This window comes from Echiichthys vipera, assembly GCF_963691815.1.
Source record: "Echiichthys vipera genome assembly, chromosome: 3".
Classification (NCBI taxonomy): domain Eukaryota; kingdom Metazoa; phylum Chordata; class Actinopteri; order Perciformes; family Trachinidae; genus Echiichthys; species Echiichthys vipera.
This window is the reverse complement of record NC_139828.1, coordinates 7,054,622-7,074,362: the sequence shown is the minus strand read 5'-3', so window position 1 is coordinate 7,074,362 and position 19,741 is coordinate 7,054,622. Positions and strand designations below refer to the sequence as shown.

Sequence of the window (19,741 nt, the reverse complement as noted above, 5' to 3'; positions counted from 1 at the left end):
CTAGAGCTAAAATGAATCCAAAAAAACTGACATATGTTCAAATATGAGAAACTCAAATGATAGTTATAGTGCTTTTGGGAATTTTTCATTATTCATTAATCTACCGTTTAATCTCCAAAGTAATGATATATGATAATATATGATATGATAATGATATAGCCTGGATAAATAATGTGCCAAAATCCAATACGCCATAAAATGTTATGTTTTGAATCATTTTACCCCCTTCCCTTAAAAAAAAGGTAAATCAGATTACATGATTTAAACGATAGAAAAGCAGCAAATCATCCTGTTGGAGAAGTTGCCATGACTTAAATGGTACATTATTATTATATAAAAAAGTCACGACACTCTGCATTAATTGTGTTAAAGCTCTCACTTGTTCTGAACGCGTTGAAGTTAAGGCAGCAGCTGCAAGTCGATTCTGACCCGCGCTGCGACCCGTTCCTCCAGTTTGAGAGCAGCTCGTGACTTTATTCTGTGGATTTGGCGAATTAAATAGTTGGCTGGGTCGGATCTGACCACCGCAGGGGCTTCCTGTTGAAAGGGAGCTCCCCTCCATCCTCGGGGGATGCAAGTTTTAAGAGATGGTGAATCCCACGTGTTATTTTAGATTTTCTTCCCCCAGCTTTTGATGTTTGATGAAGGAGGGAGAGACTGGTATTCTCGTGGAGATGTGGGAGAGCTGCACAGGAGGAGGAGGAGGAGGAGGATGCTTCAGCTCCAGTTTTAAACCCAGACCAGCTTTCAGGAAGCATCCTTAAAAGTGGGATCTTTAAAGGGATGTTTTTAGAAGTGAAGCAACTGGAAACAGTTACTTAATCAATAGAGAGATTCACATGCAACAAGTGTGAGAAATAGATCCCTGAGTGCGTATGAGCTATTATTTCCCTCTCAGGAGATTTTAATGAACTGTTCCAGTCGCTGCACTCTTGAAGTACTGGTTCTGTAAAATCTGATGAGCACTGTAATTATACTGTACTCTCTTGAACTGAGACTATAAATAAAGGCAGATTGTAACGTGACACCCCTGTGGGCAGATGGACAAACACCTCTAATGAACCTTTTCACTCAGATCGGTGGACAGCAGAGAGGAGACATGCATGCATTAAGCGTTGTGGTTTCTAAACTGTATGGATTGTTTGGGAAGACTGTAAAAGGGGGGAAACGAGTCGTTTATAGTATGAAATGAAATGGGTACATTATCTGTGTTGGCTCAGGTGTAACAATTTCCAAGAGACAAATCATAAAACCTGACATTTTACTGTATCGCTCCTCTGTGCTTCATACATTATGCCGTGCAGCATGCTGTCTATCAGTCAGAGCCTTTATCATCCACTTAATGACCTGTCTTCTGTCCAGATTATGGCTCCTAAGCAATGAAACCGTTTCAGCTCAGCAAAGACCCTTCGTGTCATTAATCCTGTTTTGTACATGAAGGAGAGGAGGTTTCTGTCCTTTGTCACATTCATCATCTACGGTCATGCTCTCTCTGTTCCATCTCTCTCACTCTCACATACAAATGTTCATACCGAAGCTGCCAGTGTGGTTTATCAGGAAGTGATAGTTGAACATCTTTTAAACCAGATGGCGATTAAACCAGGGGGCATCCATCAATTTCTGTAACTGTACGAAAACCAACAAGCCCACTATGTGCAGCGATCTGCCAACTGTGTGGAGGTGAGAGTAAGCAACTGCTCTCTCAAGTGTTTTAAAACTTTGTATGTGTACAAATAACACTATGGATGGCTTCCAGGAGAGACTATGTGAAAATGTGCACCATTTACTCTCATATTTAAACATTTATTGAGCCTCGCTTCTCTCTGAGAGTGTGGCTGTTTGAAATGGCTATAAACACTTGTGATATCCAGCGTGGTCACATATGGTGTCATACAAACTACTTCTCTTATAGCATATATTTTTATGAATGAAGCTCCCCACGGATGTGACCCTAACCCCAGTTTAACCCCAAACCTAACTTCTCTAACTAATTTGAGCCTTAATTTAAGCCTTAAAATGAAACACACATACCACGCTGTCCTCATTTACTGTTCATACATATATCACCGAAAAGTTATGCTCTTAATTTGTTTTCAATCCATATATTTATCACTGTAGCAATTACCCGCAGAGCAAAGAAGGAAATCAGGTGCTTAAATCTGCACAGGGAGGTTGGTTCCGGAAGTACCAAACCAAACCAACTCTCAGTCAGTTTGGTGCCTAAACTTAACCATCACCTTCTGTTGCCTAAACTTAACTGGTCATGGCCCACTCAGGGCAACCCTATTTACATGAGTTATTGTGTAAAATACTGTATGTTAAAGGGGACCTTGAGAGAGAGAGAGCTTATGTGTTATGGGGGGGTAGATACTGTTAAACCATCCAACAAGCACCATGACATGCCTATCCCCAACCATTACCCTAATTTCACCTAAACCCTATTCATCCCTAACCCCAAAGTCTAGTTGTAGAACACCACACACGGTTTGTTTCTTTAGGCAACAGATTGTTTGTGAGTTCCTCTTTTAAACACTCACGCACCTTCCCAAGTGTTTCCTGTGATCTGTGTTTAGGCAACTAAAACTCTGCTAAGGTTGGAGGAAAAATCGCTATTGTCGTAAAAAATTAAACCATGGTGACTGTTGGTCAGAGACGGCAGGCTCCAGATTTTCAATCTGACCTCTTTCTAAGTCAGAGTTATAGGGTCAGGGAAATACAATACATATTAGGCATTTGAGCGAATGACTTGTGCTGTCATTATTCTGGCGGGGACTGTCAACTAATCGTCGTCGTCGTCGTCGTCATAGTCGTCATCATAGTCGTCGTCGTAGTCGTCATAGTGATCGTCTCTGCATCTTCTCCCTCCCTTAAACATTATTAATCAACTTTAAAGGGACATTTGTCTCACACACTCTCCTCCTTAGTTTTCATTTTGCAGTTACCACTTCAGCACAATGAATGCACAGGGAGACACATATCTTTTGCGTCTTTCTAAAAAGCTAAAGAAAAACACAATTTTGGCTTCATTCTTGATTTATTACACCGGTGGAAGCAGCAGTGTGTCTTCAGGAGTGCTTCATGTCTCGGATGGCTTAGACTGTGGCTTGGGTAGGTGTGTTGGATTATTTAACTAGCTGAGGCTGAGGAGGAGAACATTAAGGTGCTGTTATTTTCCCAGACTGCTGGAAATTCATCTCCTCCAGTCCACCGCCAGACAGAGAATAAGTTGGTAAAAAATATGCCGGGAGAGGAGTTGATTTAAATTTGGGCCCAGCTCCCTGTTTCATATGCGAACAGTTCTGTCTCATCAGAATTTATTACTTCTCAATGAGCTGCTGGTGTGCACAGAGAGAACATAAACCTCTGAATAAAATCAATTTGGTGTGAATGTGTGCGACATTTTCTCTGCAATACCCTGCTGTCCTGTACGCTTCATGAGACGGCTGAGTCTTAGAAAACCACCGTGAGGAAAGGGCAAAGTATAAATCGCCCCTAACTTTTCTTCTATGGTGTCATTTATGAAAATGTGTTTCGTAAAAGTGGAGTCATGAGGAGGTTCTGATTAAGTCAAGGTTACATAAAGGTGGCCGCGGCTTGAGCTGTGAGCCGGGAGCTGTCAGTCATGAATCCAGATTTATTAATCCAGGGACAAGTAGTTAAGCGATAAAAGTGACGGAGAACTGCAGTCCATCCATCTGCCTTTGTGACCTGAGGGGGTTTTGTGTTTGCCCAAGGCCGATTCCCCCGTGGATATCTGCCTCCCTAAAAACAGACCCATATATCAAATCGCCCTGTCATCATCTCAGATGACTTGTTATTGGTCCAAGAATCAGCCACATTCTGCTGAGGACACTATTCACTGTCACTCTCTGAAGTAGGGGGAAAGCATAGAAACTGTGGGCATCAGCTATTAGCGAAAACACACTGTGTGTCTGTGAAGTCATTACCCATTTCTGACAGCCTATCAGGTCTTTATGTGACACGAACAATCAGTGACAGTTGATATCCAATTCATAAAAACTTTATTGCCTTTTTATTCTATTTTCCAAAGAGCGAGGAGGAGTAAAAATGTCTCCCTGGAAATATGTTTCTGGTGCTTATATGCAGTGTTTCCACAGTACGGGAAGACTCTGCTCTACTTAACGACTCTTTTTTCGGCTTTTCACTGGTATGAGGCTTCTAGTATAACGTTAGCTGGGGTCATCCCTATGTTCCCTCGGGTCCTATGTTCCCCGGTCGCATAAGCCTCTGCCTTAGCTGATTTAATTCAGCATTTTTTTAGGGTGAGGGGCTACGGTTAGGGTCAGGGTTAGGGTTAGCGGGTAGGGTTACACTATAAATAGGCCTATTACTAATACTAATTCGGCGCTGGTCATGGAAAAAAATAACAGACCGGAAAAAAGGGTCCTATCTTTCCTGGTCACATACAAAGTGGGGGACATAAGACCTGGGGAACATAGGTACACTCCCCATTAGCTGCTAACTGTTAGCCTTAGCTATGCAGCACTATGTACTATTACTATAAGCTATTTACTCATTGTAAATGAACTGACCAAAGAAAAACCTGTATCCTTAACCTGTTGTCCACTTAACTTTAACTTTAACATAACTCTTAACTTTTCACTTGAAAGTTTTTCAACCATTCTCAACACATCAGTGGTGCCAAAGTTAGCTAATGAGAGAAGACATGAAGGTAGTGATCCTGCTCCATGTGGATTAGGCACAGTCGCTGTTTCAGAAACTAGGGCTGATGCTAGAAGGTGGCACCAAAAGTGAGTTCAGTCGAGCAGAGCTGTACCATGTAATGGAAACACGATTCGATACGGTTGGACTAGAAAATTAGTGGTGGCAGAAGTATTCATTGATGCCAGTGTCATATTATCACAATCAGCAGCAGCAATGTTAGTGATGTTTTCACCTTGTGAGTCTGTGTGTGTCATTATGGCAAGATGTGGTCCTGGAGACACTGACTGTGGCGAGAACTATTCCAGAGGTTTTGAGTATTTTGCACAGCGGCCATATATTGTCACCACAATAGCAGTGCAACCATGCAAGATAGTCATGCCACGTTACAGGTGTGTAGTTGAGGCCGGATAAGAGGATGGTTGTTGTCTGAGCGAGGGTGCCAGAAGTAGGGAAGGAGCCATTGCCTATTCGCTTTAATTCCCTGGTTCGATTTGGCGTTGTGGCCGGTGTGATCCCATCGCAAGATCTCTCTCTCTCTTTATTATGATCTCTGATGCATTAACACTAGAGTTTTATGTTATGTGTGTAAAATCCTAATCTGCAACATAACTACCATAGAATTGTACTGAAGTACCTTAGAAAAGGTACTTAATTACTTCCCACCACTACAAATAGAAGCACTAAGCCCCCTATAGGATATTATTAAAGATATATTGTTGTGCACCTTGTTTAAAATGTAGATGCCGTTCATAACTTCAAATGTCTGCTTAGTTAATGTTGTGGAGCTTCCAACCATGATACATAATCTTCATCACCAGCTGGCATTTTCCCAGTCGATACAATTTGTAATTGAAGATAAGGACTTTAAGGACTTCTCGTCCACGTTGGCTCATTTAACGGGTGATTGCACAGAAGAAGAAAGAACAGAGAAAAAAACGAGAAACTAGAGCAGTTTGTAGAAGAACGGAAGAAGAAAAGAAAGAGGATGCACAGAAGAATACGTTCGGTTCAGCACACTGTGGACATTCATTGTAGTCGTACTTTAAGCCATGCAGTGACACTCCCAACTCCTTCTCTCATTTCATCCATCAGTAGCTTTTCAGCTTCTTTTGTGTGTGTGTGGTGTCAGATGAAAAGACCGACTCCTCTCATCTCACCTCCTCACAGCGGCAGCTCTGTGGTGCACATGATTCAGAAACACAGTCCCGGTCTTCTGTATCATGATTTGACTCAATTGACACAATTGTCTTTTCTTTAAAGAAGACAGTGCTGTTGTGAAATGGGTAAATATTTAAATTTCTTCACGATAATGCTCGTGATCTGTGAGCAGAACTAAAATCATAGGAAATGCATCAGCTGCTAAATTCTTTTAGGGTGTTTTCAGTGTTAAATGGCCTGTCAGGATGGATGCATTGTGGTGAATTTGATAATATAATAATTCAATTCAATTCAATTTTATTTATAGTGCCAAATCATAACAAAAGTTATGATTTGGCACTATAAATAGACCCAACAATTCCCCCGAAGAGTACGTTGGCAAGGAAAACCTTCCCTATAACAGACATGAACGTCAGACAGACCCAGCTCTGTGGAGGACGGACATCTGTCTGCACCGGAATATTTTTTTTTCATGGAAGGAGAAACAGGCATTTCATTTCATTGTTTTTTCTGTTGATTGTGTATGTAAAATATCGATCCTGGGATTTTGTGCATAAGGTTTGTATCACCCAGAAGATCGATTTGTATCGGAAAAATCAATGATCTAAACCCAACCCTAACATGGGACAGTTGTGCAACACAAAGTTGAACCTCAATTTATACCAACTTTAAGAACTTGGTTAATACACACACATTTAAATGAGTAACAGACAAGCATTGAGGATGACACCCAGCCCTGTAAATGTGCGGTTAGTTGGCCTAATGAGGCTCCACATATAAATCCGATTGTTCTCAGCTTTAATTGTTAGAGTAAACCGTAGTGGAACATTTGAATGGATATCCTGTGCCTGAGGCAGACCATTTTTCTTACAGATTAGCTGGTATCGAAATATGGCCCCTTATTATTGTAAAGTCTTAGAATATAGTTAATTTATTAGTGTTTACTGGGAAAAAAAGACTATGAACACTACCTCACTTACACAGACTATTGTACATCAAGCCCTCCAATGTATGAGTTCTATTAACAATGTCAATTAACCACAAACTGCCAACATCTCATCTTCAACCTCTTAAAACTAAAATAGAGTTGCACCATTGCAATGAAAAAAGTGTCTTAGTTAAAACTATGGTCCTATATACAGTAGTAATGTGTAAATCCAGCCTGGTCACTGTAAGAAGATGTTGACATTGCACGTTTTTGCAAACCATAGAGACACTGGGTCACACACACACACACCAGACTTTGACCTAGGAGACTGTGGTTCAAATCCGGTACCAAGTCAAAGTGAAACTGAATGAAATTACATAACAGATGTACTTATTTTAACCCAAATAACCCATTTCTACCCCTAACAACTGGGTTGGTAGTTGGTTGCTGGGAAAGTTGTAATACCATCCAATCAAAAACAACTAGCTATGTAAACAGATCGGTTACTATATCACACACTTCTGAATATAACTTCTAAAAATAAAAGTTTTAAGGGGCTAAATCCTATTTTACCTTTAATTGTGAATCCTCATCTCATCTCATCTCATCTTCAGCCTCTTATCCAGGGTCGGGTCTCAGGGCCAGCAGCTTTAGCAGGGGACCCCAAACTTCCCTTTCCCGGGCCACATTAATCAGCTCTAACTGGGGGATCCCGAGGCGTTCCCAGGCCAGTGTGGAGATCTAATCTCTCCACCTAGTCCTGGGTCTTCCCCGAGGCCTCCTCCCAGCTGCCAACATAGTTGTCCTGAATTTCCTCTTTCTTTTATTATTGTTACACACGTATCACTGCCCGTCTTGTGCTACTTAAAGGGCTTTTCCTACACAAGTATCACGTCCCAGCATCCTCCTTCATGCCACTCTTCGTCTCAATCAATTAAACTGCAAATTAACATAAGATTAGCTATAAATACGGTTAATAATGCTTAACCTGCAGCTTTGACCTTCCTCCTTTCTAAATTTAATGACAGCCTTTATGTTTGTTGGCTTGAGGAGTGGAGTGGTGCGGTGGGAGCGCACCATGTAAGTGCCTCTTGAAATAAAAAGTAATGATCACCCTCTCTTTCATAAACTGATTTTATTCTGACCTCCCCCTGTTTGGGAAAACACTCTTTTGCAATGACACTCAACTTCTGCTCAGCCCAAATATATGAACGACAGAAGAGACCAAAGGAAAAAACAAACAAATAAAACGCAAAGGAAAAAACATTAAATAAATACATTAAAAAAATGAATTTCAAATCATTCAAAATAAATCCATGTAAATGAATCAAAACAGGGAAATTTAAAGAAGAAAGTTAATAAATAGGGGAATTAATAAAAAGGTAGATGAATGAAGTAAAATAAAAATATCTATTCAGGTCACAAGTCATTAATGGTATCCATTTATTTCTGAATTATTATTATTTGAATTCAAACCAGACACAATTTTCTTATAGCAACATTTTACAGTTTACATTTTATCAGTCAGACTTTAAACAAGTCCAGTCTTAAAACCAACCGCAATGATGGCGAAAACTACAAAACGACGACCCAGGTGGTAAAAGAAACCTTGAATTCTCTTTTTTTTATTTTCGTCTTTTTTACAGAAAGCATTTATTAGCAAGGGCTGATATTTAAGATCTTTGAGTCGGTGAAGAGGCCTTGAAAAACCAGGTCGTTTTTCAGTTGCAGGATCTCACCCGCGGAAATGCTGTCCTCGCTCACACATCAGCAAATACAACGAAACAGCAGTGAGGAGCAGGCACAACAGATGCAGTATTTCAACGTGAAACTTTAAAACAATAAAATATGAAAACGTCCTCTGTGTTCAAAGTTTAATCAGGATATTTAAAGTTGCTGTTTTTGCCACTGGAAACTACATGTTTGCATAATTCTGAATCTCACCGCTTTAGCCAGTTGGTTTTAGAAGCTACATCATTAGTCCGATGGAAATCACAGGTCTGTAGCTAACAGGGTTTGTAGATGCGTGAGTCAGTATTGTGGTACAAACTTCACCATGATGAAGACAAAGGAACACTTCACAAGGTGATTGAAGCACAACATAACGAGTCAGAGGAGGAAAACAATACAAAGTCCATGTCACTTAACATTGTTTATCTGTAACATTTTATATCATAACTATAACATAACTGTGAACATCTGTACTTTGCAGAATGCATGTTACCAGGAAGATTCAATGGATTCATTATTTTTGTGTGTTTAAAAATAAACAAAAAAATTAAAAAAATTAAATCATAGTTTCATAGCTTAGTTTATGTCCATTAGTTAAGCAACAACTGGCTCCTTCCTTTTGGATTACCTTTGGTAATCGACTTGAACGGACTTCACTATGAGAGGAGCTGGTACAGGGGCCAGTAGGTAAGTCTTTAATACACTAACTACGTTGTTGGTGCTTCGTTTTATGTGTAGGGATTCTTCTCATGCTACTGAAGAGGTTTGGAGTTATCATGAGCAGTATTAGTGGTTAAAAAAGACGTTTTAATGCCTTTACTGTACTTCCCCGAGCTAATCAGTGTTAGCCACGTCCATCTGTTAGCGACTCTCACAAATTTCTCTGTTAATAGTTGTTACACGAAAAAACATTTTCTTGATGGCTTATTTGATGTATGTAAGTGCTGAAAAAGACCATGGGATGATTTTTCCGTCTGAATTACACTTTAATACCTCCATGGTTATCAGAAGCATGCATGTTTTTTCTGGTGACCAGGCTGGGGTGGATGGACGGGCCAACAAATGCATCAAAACAACAAAAACACTGCTAATTATCTCTTGTTTCCCATGAACAGTCAACAACAAAAGTCCCCTGAAATAAAGTAGTTATTTTGACCCAAACCAAACCACCAACCACCAATATGCAGGTTATTTAGGCCTACAACATACTTTGTGCTTTAATTCGTGGGACAAACTTTAATTCTTTCATTTCAGAATTTAAGGCAGTGCTTTGGTGGATTAGTTAAAAAATCACTTGAGAAGTTTCAGTTCCTCTGCAACCGATGGGAAAGTCAACCCTAAGTGCTGGAGGCAGAAGAGAAAGAAAGAAGAGCATGATGTCCTTATAATGAGAAAATGAAAAAAAAAAATGCCATTCAATTTCTTATCCCTATTTTGAAATGCAAATATGATCCATTAATGAAATGTTCATCACATCTCCTCCTGGGTCCATTAGTAGAAGTGATGTAAGCTGCAGCAATTCTCCCAAATCTGCATCAGACGGACATATTTCATTGTGAATGATTTCTGAATCTTCCTTCTCATTACTGATGTGTTTAGCCGTCATTTATTGCGTTGCTTGTCTCACCACTCAGCATGTGTGCTAATGTGACGGGGGGGTAAGACTTGCACACTCCAGATAAATGTTTTAATTGCTGCTTCGTTGTAGTACAGTTTTCTTTTGATCATTTAATTCTGCTGATCCGGCCTGCCTCCCATGGAGCTACATATTAATGCAGTCGGCATGGAAGAAATTACGCCATTGTTTTCATACCATTTCACAGAGAGAAAGTAGATCATTATGTTGCAGAGAGCAGTTTATCTACAAGTGTACTATAAATGTAATGTGGCTTTCTAACAAGGGAGGTCTCAGATGGGGAGAGTCAGCAGAATTACGGGCCTGCCTGGTTTGTCACCAACAGCCGGATGAAGGGCTGGAAACAGGACTTATTTCTCTCATTGTTAGCAGCCGGGCTGGCAGCAGAGCGTCTCATTTAATCTGTCAGGCTGTCAGGCTCCAGTCTGCAGGATTCACGTCAGTCTCACTGCTTTACCAGGGAAACTATTAGTTAGACTTCCACAATTCTGGATGACTCAACAAAGTACTTTAAGGTGGCACCCCACAACTCACAAGGAAAGTCAGAAACTGAGTTAAAGGTGGAGCCTGCGATTCTGATCCAGTACACAGGGGAAAGGCTGTGGATGTATAAAGAGGGAGGCAGTGGGAGCGAAAGCGACGTTCTACCTGGACTCAGCAGTTCTGGAGAGAGATTGTTGATATTTGAACGTATACAGTGCTCTTTCAGGATGTTAGCATGAGCCAGACTAAATAACCAAAGGTGATTTACACTACTATCAATCACAGCTGACTTTTAGTATAACGTGGGCATAACTTCCTCTGCTTTTACAGAGGGAACTGTAAACTTTTGAGTAGTTATGTAGAGAGTATTGATTTGCACGATGACAATAACGTTTCTCATCATCTCAGAGACTACAGCATGCTTGCAGCTCATTGAGGTTTAGTGATGTGTGAACATCACTATCACTATCATGTCAGACTGCAGGATGTCATCTTGAGTAAAGAGTTGTGTGACCTGGCATCTTAGGTATAAAGCCCCTATCTCTTTCTGGTCAAGTCCTTCACCTTTCTTTTTATAGATACATGTTGGACTAGACAGACAGTGTTTGAGTGTATGGGTTTTCCTTCCTGTTTCAACCCCTTTTTAGTAGGCGTGTCTGTCAGCATTTAAAGGAACAAGACAAACAAATGATTTATATAAGGGGTGTCCAATCCTGCTCCTGGAGAGCTACTGCCCTGCATGTTTTAGGTTTCTCCCTGCTCCAACCCACCAGACTCTAATGATTATCAAACCTGTGACAAGCTTCAGATGCACATCATTAGACTCAGGAGCCCTCCAGGAGCAGAATTGGGCACCCCTGATTCATATCAAGAACACAACATTAACAGACGCTTGATCCCAAGGTATGTTTCATAAGTTCAGGTAAATTTGAATTTTATTGTTGGAAGTTATTTATATCAGTGACACTACTACTACCCACACGTCTATGGGAAAGGGTGAGTGAAGTTTATAAAGACCACCAACAAACAAATGCAGTTGTTGTCCTTTTGAAAACTGTTCCTCGCTCCTCTGAGAGAGAGAGAGAGAATAACTGTCTGGGACTCTTGTACTGCTCTGAACTCTTTTAGTTTGTTTAAGTGATGGATGGTGCTCATCAGTATTCAGCATCTCTGGATCCATTGTTGTCACTCTGGGAACTCAGTTATTCCACTCAAATGGTAAACTTAATGAAATACTGCAGATGGATGGACTCTCTGTCTGTCCTGTAACCCTGCGCCTCAAGCACAAAACACACCAGCAGCGGTGGTGTTCCCAGTGCTGATCAAGGGAGTGAATATCATTGCTGCTTTTCTTAAGGGTCTAAAAAGTCTAATAAGGTTTCTTCTGCTGTAGATTTGTTCCGTATTGCAATTGAATCCCCATCTGCAGTCAGTCTACAGCCTTCTGTCAAGGATTTAGTAAAGGAACTGTGCGAACCTTATAGCTCTGTTTCACAAATGCTCTGTAGATCCATGTATCCGTGTCTGACAAAGCTCAGGTCAGTGGCTGACAGTTCAGCAGCCTTTTTAACGTTATTTCCCTCTTAGCTTTCTGTATTTGTGCTTTACCTTTTTTCCTCATAATCACCTTTCTAAAATGTTAAAACTCCTCAGAGGAAAATCACCCTAACCTGTACCAGCTTTTCTTACCGAGGCTACCAAGGTTGCATTCTCATGTCAGTGCTCATTTCACCTGTCTGATCTAATTTGCAGCCGGTGCTCTGCTATCATCCCCGGCTTGTTGTTCGCCTCAGTCAGATGGTGATAGGTGTTAGGATCCAACAACACGCAAATGGTCGAGCTAGAAAATGCACCTTTTAGCCCAATTACTCAGGAGCATATTGCCCAACTTTCACTCTTTTTCCTTTTGTTTGTTGCGTTATGAAAGAATTTCTGAACATTGTCATCTGTCAATATGTCACTAGTGTCAGAAGATGGTCCTTAAAACTTTAAGCCAAAGTTTAACACAAATATCTCACCAGAGAAACCTTTGGTACCATGTGTTTGCATGGACACATTCAGATACCAATATCATATTTTTCTCCAACAAGTAGTTTACTAATATGTCAGCTCCAGATCCTGTGGAAGTCAGTCACAACCGTTTATCTAATGTGGGGCAGCTTTAAGACGCTGACTGATACACAAGCGCCATAGTTACTAACTTAACCGGTGCTCTCGGTCCAGCACAACTTACCAGGCTGACGAAACTCAGAACAATTGTTAAACTAGGCAAGATTCTGTTACTGTAATGCCTGTTTCTCATTTTTTCTCACTTTACATTTTAGTGTACTGTTCAGCTGTAATCTGAGAAAGTTTGTGACCTGGCCACTTTTGTTTTCCTGCTTCAAAACGGACCAAGCTTTGTTGCTGTAATTGGTTGCAGGCATTTTGCACTGAACTGATGATAACACCCCCTTGGAAATGCATGCATTTGCAAATTAGTCCGGTGATGCAAGGTTAAATCAACAGAGCAAGATGTTCGGAGCGGTGGCCATTTTTATGTTTACCATTGTAGTGGGATAAATTTAGCATTAACTTCCATTAAACACGCACTTGCGGTAAGTCACAGACCCATTGAGGATTAGGGAAAAATGAGCAGTGGCGTACAAAGCATGGAGAGGCGTCTTTTGTGCACCATGTTTGTTGCCTTGCTGCTAGAGAGGGAATGAGAAGTGCTGGTTTTAATTGCTTTATATTTCTCTTGATAAGTCATCAAAGTCTATTCATTCACTGATCAAAACCGAGTTCTAGTGAGTGTGACACACTATATGGCCCCATTGACGTGTGTGACACCTTAGCCACTAATAATCGCCATTTTCTCTTTAGCTAGTCAAACGACCATCATAGACAGGTCAATTTCCATTCTATCCTCATCCCATTTCTATGCTGGTATTTCATCTACAGTGCCCATCATCCCGGCTAAGGTGCCCTTGAGCAAGGCACTGAAAATCTTGAAAATTGAGAACTGGGAGGACACTCAATTCCATGTGTTTAACCAACACAAATACAAATGAACAAACACTTGAGAGGGGAGCAGAGAAGGATTAGTGGTTATAGTCGAGGATGATGGTTCAAATGAGATTTCGCACACAAGGCGTGAGTTTCCTGCAGATTCCTTTCTGTTTAAAGATGCAGCAAATGACCCGAGCTTGAATGAACATGTGCAGACAAACTCTGTCTGCAGAGAGGAGATAGACCGGATAGACTTAGGTGGATATGACAGGCCATTCAAAACTGTCAACAGCCTGTGGTTTATAGTCTCAGGTAATGAAAATCCCTCTGTGCTTGAAATGAAGTACAATAATGTTGACAAAGTCATTTCAGCTGGAGCCTTGTTGTCAGATGAGGAAGACAGGACCAGACACCTCTGAATGGATTGTGAATAATTTGAACAGGCTCTCTGTCTCAGTGGTGGAAAACAACATCCATTAAAAATAGGTTTTAGATTACACTTATGCAGTAATCATGGAAACAAGTGAACATTTGATAATTAGTAAATAATCAGGTATTCTGGGGAAACATCTCCCAAATGGATACATGACAAGTGGAGCCACACCTCCCTGTTTATACCTGCTTTTGTCAGCTGCAGAAAAACAGCTCTCAAATGGTTTCTTTCAAAAACAGCAACACGTTAGCGAAGGCATATCAATTGAAAATAAGTATGTGTGCTCTTCTGTGTTGGTGTGGGTTTCATTGGAAGAATTTTATTGGTAAGATTGTGTTTTGTATGATCACATCGAACAAAGACACTCAAAAGATGATTAATGCAGAGTTAAGTCTTCAATTGAAAAATCTGTTCATACTGAATTGTCAAACGTACCTACTGATGATAATGGAAATGACAAAACAATGAAACAGCAACCACAAATGAACATTAAAGTGCACAATTTAACATCATTCCACAATTACCAATAGTATATATATATATACTGCACCGTAGATACTGGCAGTGTTCATTGGAATGAATAAATATCTATCAGACTAGAATACTTGTTAAGGGGATACATTTGATTTTGGTTATTAAGCAATATGTGGATTTATTTAACTCCAGCCTTCCTGTATCACAGAACATCTATTCAGTATGTTCAGTATGCTGTTTGATGAAGCTTCATTTTGATACATGAAATGGGCGGCAGTAGCTCATTCCATAGGTGACTTGGCTGGGAACCGGAGAGTCGCCGTTTCGAGTCCCTGTGTGGACCATGAATGGAGCGTGGACTGGTGGCTGGAGAGGTGCCAGTTCATCTCCTGGGCACTGCCAAGGTGCTGTTGAGCAAGGCACTGGCAGCCCCCTCGCTCTAACTTCTCTCCATTAATTGCATGTATATAGGTCTTGCTTGTGCACGTGTGTGTATGTAACATGAAAAATAATAATAGAATGAAAAAAATCGAGTTTCCCCGTTGCGCGACTAATAAAGGAATTTTTCTTCTTCTTCTTCTTCTAAATTTACCGTAACTTTCTGCTTCTATAGGTCCCAAAAGAAGGACTTTTGCATGGATTTGAAACAAGTAATATTTTCCCAGATCGAATAATCGTATGAATAACTTGAGGGGCGTCAATTCCAAGTTGTAAAACATGCTCCTGGAAAAATGGCAACATCTCCTGTGCACCAGCGGACAAATATCAACAAATAAAGAGCCGACCCGTCACTTCACGTGCCGTCTCTCCAAAAGCTCAGTCTTCCTGCCACACACCTACACACACACACACACACACACACACACACACACACACACACACACACACACACACACACACACACACACACACACACACACACACACACACACACACACACACACACACACACACACACACACACACACACACACACACACACACACACACACACTACCTCTGAAACTCCCATGCTCTTGCCTTATCTGGTCCTGTTTACCTCCAACATTTATGTACTTTTTTTGTAGTGAAATGAGGAGGTGTTTTTCATGCATGTCACTTTTTTTCTTTTAATTATTTTGATCCCATATGCTATTTTATGTTATTCAATGTATCTTTGTTTTAATTTCTTTAAGCACATTGAGTTCACGCTTGCTGTATGAAATGTGCTATATAAATAAATTTGACTTGACTCTTTAACCCCTTGAGTTCCCACATAACGGCGATCATCCCAACCATACTGTTGCCATGTCGTTGTTTAGTCATATTTACAGACTGTGGTCGAATAGTCTTTTCTTGCTTTGGTATGTTACTAACTGCACAGTGCAATGACCTGGCGGTATCTCAGCAGCAGCCAAGATAAGAGCTGGTTGAACCTCCTTGAAGTGATAAGGAAAGGTGCTTCAGTGTTTCCTTTCTTATCTCCATTAGTATAGGGTCCACTGGACCATCCTTTACGACAAGGAAAGGAGATAGTACCGTCCCACAAGTCCTTGCAGCCGCAGCATTTAAAACAATGCACACTTTTGCCTTTCACAAAACAAACGATATGCCTATCTTGCATAAATTCAACTGTTTCATACGACTGGTCAACTGTTTCATACGGTCATAGTAATTGGGATGTGGATAAATATGAGCAGACAGGAGGATGAACGTGAGCAACCACTCTCAATGTGACGGATAGCCTGCATTATTATTTTTTTTATATTTCAGTTCCAACCTTGGTAAAGAAGTACTATTTTTCAGCGAGTTGCCCGAGATGTTTATAGCGCCTGTATGAAATAACACAGTAGGAACACACTGGGCGATGTATCTAAAATGCACTTTAAGTAGCCTTTCTTCAGAACATTGTATTTTCACCACAGCAGACACACATCAACAGCCTCGGCCGTCATATAATTACTTGTCAGATTCTCTTAGCAGCGCAGTTGTCTTTATGAATTCTCCTTCACATCTTTCCCGAACCTCGTGACATTTTCCATTAAGGTCAGGGAAACATGTTTAGGAAAAGACAAAGTACGTAATTATTTTGACTATTTGACTGCAGCCACTGCTCATGGGTCACTAATTCAGAGTCAATTTGTACTCAACTTATAATTTCAACTCCTGCCCTTGACATTTATAAGCAGCAAAGTGTATGAGGCTTGAAAAGGTCTCCACTGACTTTCCTCTCCCTCCGCAACCAAGTTGTGTTATTCATGTTCCTGCTCTGTGCGACCCCTTACCTGCCCCAGCCTACAATTATCTGTTACGGATACTCAGGAGAGCTTTAAGTTTAACCTCTCCGATAGAATAAATCTTCCTCACTGCCTTCAGTTTGCTTTTCACCAGCATTATAGTGAGACAGCAGACTGTGATGAATTGATCCAAAGTTTCAATGACATGATCCGTGATTCTAAAGTGTCTTTTCTGCTTTGTGATTGGTTAACAGAGGTATGTGACAGACCACTGGTGGCCAACCTGCCGCCCTCCTCATTCAGAAGCTCCTCCCAGCTAACCAGCAGCCATGGGCCGGTCTTTGCTAAGGTCAACAGGAGAGAAGGTGAGCAATTACTCATTGCTAATTAAGCACTTCATTAATCCCTCAATAGGGAAATAAAATTTTTACACTCTGTTGTTGTTACATTTCACACGTAGGCCTGATTATGCTTGCACACGCAGGACCCAGAGACGTGCATTAATGTATTATTATTATTATATTATTATGGCTTTGATTTATATAGTGTCTTTCTCAGTGCTCAAGGCGCTTTACAGAGTCCAGGTTCCATTCATTCACACAGACATACATGGTGGTGGTAAACTCCTTAGTAGTCACAGCTGCCCTGGGGCAGACTGACGTAGAGGTGTCGGAGCAAAGGGGCTGCCACATAGTCAGCACTCCGGGCAAGGGTCACCTCCACAATGCCCAGGAGGTGAACTGGCACCTCTCCAGCTCCCAGTCCACTGTGCAGTACTTGAATCGGTCACCCTCCAGTCAAGTCCCCACAGACTCAGCCACCTTTCCCCCGTTGTCCATCGTCCAGCTTGAATATTTTACCACTTGCAGTGCCAGCACATTTCAAAGCACATTTGTTTTCATAAATAATGAGCAGATCGAGTCATTGACAATGGTACTTTCTTTACTTGGTGCAGGACTTTGTTTCAGTGTCTCATATTTAAAGCTACATTAGAAAGCTTTACACCTTGGCAAACCTGAGTGTTAGTTTTAAAGGTTTGAGGGACTTTATTACCCAGAATGCATGACTCTACTAAATCTAATATAGCAGTAAAATCCTTTGACATATCCTTTGATGGTGTTCAGTCATTGTTGGTGAATCCAGGTTTCCTTGGAGAAGGAGCTCACTGAATTTTTATGATTTTTTTTTTTTATGTTTGACTGCTCACTTAGCAGGGTGTTGGTTAGCACTGTCACCTCACAGCGAGAGGGTCGCTAGTTCAAATCTGGGCTTGGGCCCTTCTGTGGGAAATTTGCATGTTCTCCCCGTGTCTGCGTGGGTTTTCTCCGGGTTCTCAGGTTCCCTCCCACAGTCCAAAGACATGCATGTGTTAGGTTATTTGATGACTCTAAAATTGCCCGTAGGTGTGAATGTGAGTGTGAATGGTTGTCTGTCTCTGTTCGTCTCTATGTGCCCTGCGATAGACTGGCGTCCTGTCCAGGGTGGACCCCGCCTCACGCCCGATGTCAGCTGGGATCGGCTCAAGCCCCCCGTGACCCCCGATAGGGACAAGCAGCTGAAGATGAATGGATGCTCACTTTGTGGGAAGAATGCATGTAAAAAAAAAGAAGAAGTTATTTTTAACTTAAATTACATTCTCTAAGTTGCTTCGAGAAGAACACTCTGTGGTTTACACCAGCTGTGAATATGTGTGTTGCTCCTTGTATCTTGTTTGCCCACATGCTGTGCCACATTGCAGTTGACTTTAAAAACACACACACACACACACACACACACACACACACACACACACACACACACACACACACACACACACACACATACACATTTTTTTTGTTCATTTTCTGTATTTGGTAATGTTCTAATTTGGCATCTGCTGGATTGTAAATCATCATATAGAGTGTTTTTCCCAGGGGACCAAGAACATTTTTGAGAAACTCAAAACCAGAGAAAATCAGGGACTTAATTTTTGTTTCAGTACAACAGTTAATTCCTGATGGTTCATGTCACTGTGTGTTAAACACTGGCTAAACGTGTGCATGGTTTCATTAACAAAAATAAGGAGATATGTAGTGCCACTACTAATATTAGGACATGGGGTGGACATTTCTATGATGTTAATTAAAGTTAAGGTTTTCAACATCAATAAACAGCTCTGTTGAAACCATATAATGTAAAAAACAAAGGACATAGCTTCCAGGCCTGAAGAGTGAAACCAATACTGAAGTGCATTATACCTGCATTCTCTAATGTCCAGCAGGGGGCGACTCCACTGGCTCCAAAAAGAAGTCTGATTTTATAGAAGTCAATGAGAAAGTGTCCCTACTTCACACGTGATTTATTATCTCAGTAAACATGTTACTAATGACGTTATGTTTTTTTTGTTTTAGGACTTCAACCCCTTTTTCACTTCATCAGTGTTAGTTGTAACATTTCCGTCACCTAAAATGTCTTTATCAGCATTCAGTGGTTGCAACTTGGTAACCAAGCTAGCTAGCTAGTGCTAGTATTAGCTGGTTACTTAAGTGAAACTGCTAATTCTGTCACTGCAGTATGTGAAAATTAATGGCTCCAGCGCCAAGAACTATCCGCTCACCCGCTGGCAAAAGTCCATCAAAGAATTGGCATCAGCTACTGTGAAATCTGTGTTTTCATCTTAGCATTTAGCAATAGTCATAAGCCAATCTCCTGGCTTCAAAATGGTAGTCCACAAACCAGTGGGTGATGTCACAGTGGCTACGTCCATTATTTTTTACAGTGTACTGTTGAAACTATGTTGTTGTTTTCCTGACTAAAATATAAGGGATACCAAGGGATAGAGAGTGTGTACAAGCTGAAAGCCTGATAGAGACAGAGAGGCAGAAAGGGAGTATACAGCGTTTGAGAGAGCTAGCGAGTAAACAGTAGAAACAACTTCATATTCTGGTTGCCCGATGGCAGTTCAATACTGAATCAGAGATAAATTACCATCACTCAACACTCCTTTAGAGACAGATATTCTGGTG

The 19,741-nt window shown here is 40.9% G+C and overlaps 1 protein-coding gene across 1 annotated transcript in view; it reads left to right on the top strand.

Moving 5' to 3' along the window:
* Positions 1–19,741, top strand: part of LOC310965424 (contactin-associated protein-like 4) — a gene marked incomplete at both ends in the record, with an annotated part of 110,638 nt that overhangs the window by 329 nt on the left and 90,568 nt on the right. The window contains one exon of the mRNA XM_083939018.1: positions 16,991–17,101. Within this exon, the coding sequence (XP_083795144.1) occupies positions 16,991–17,101 (111 nt within the window). The remainder of the gene's footprint in view (positions 1–16,990; positions 17,102–19,741) is intronic.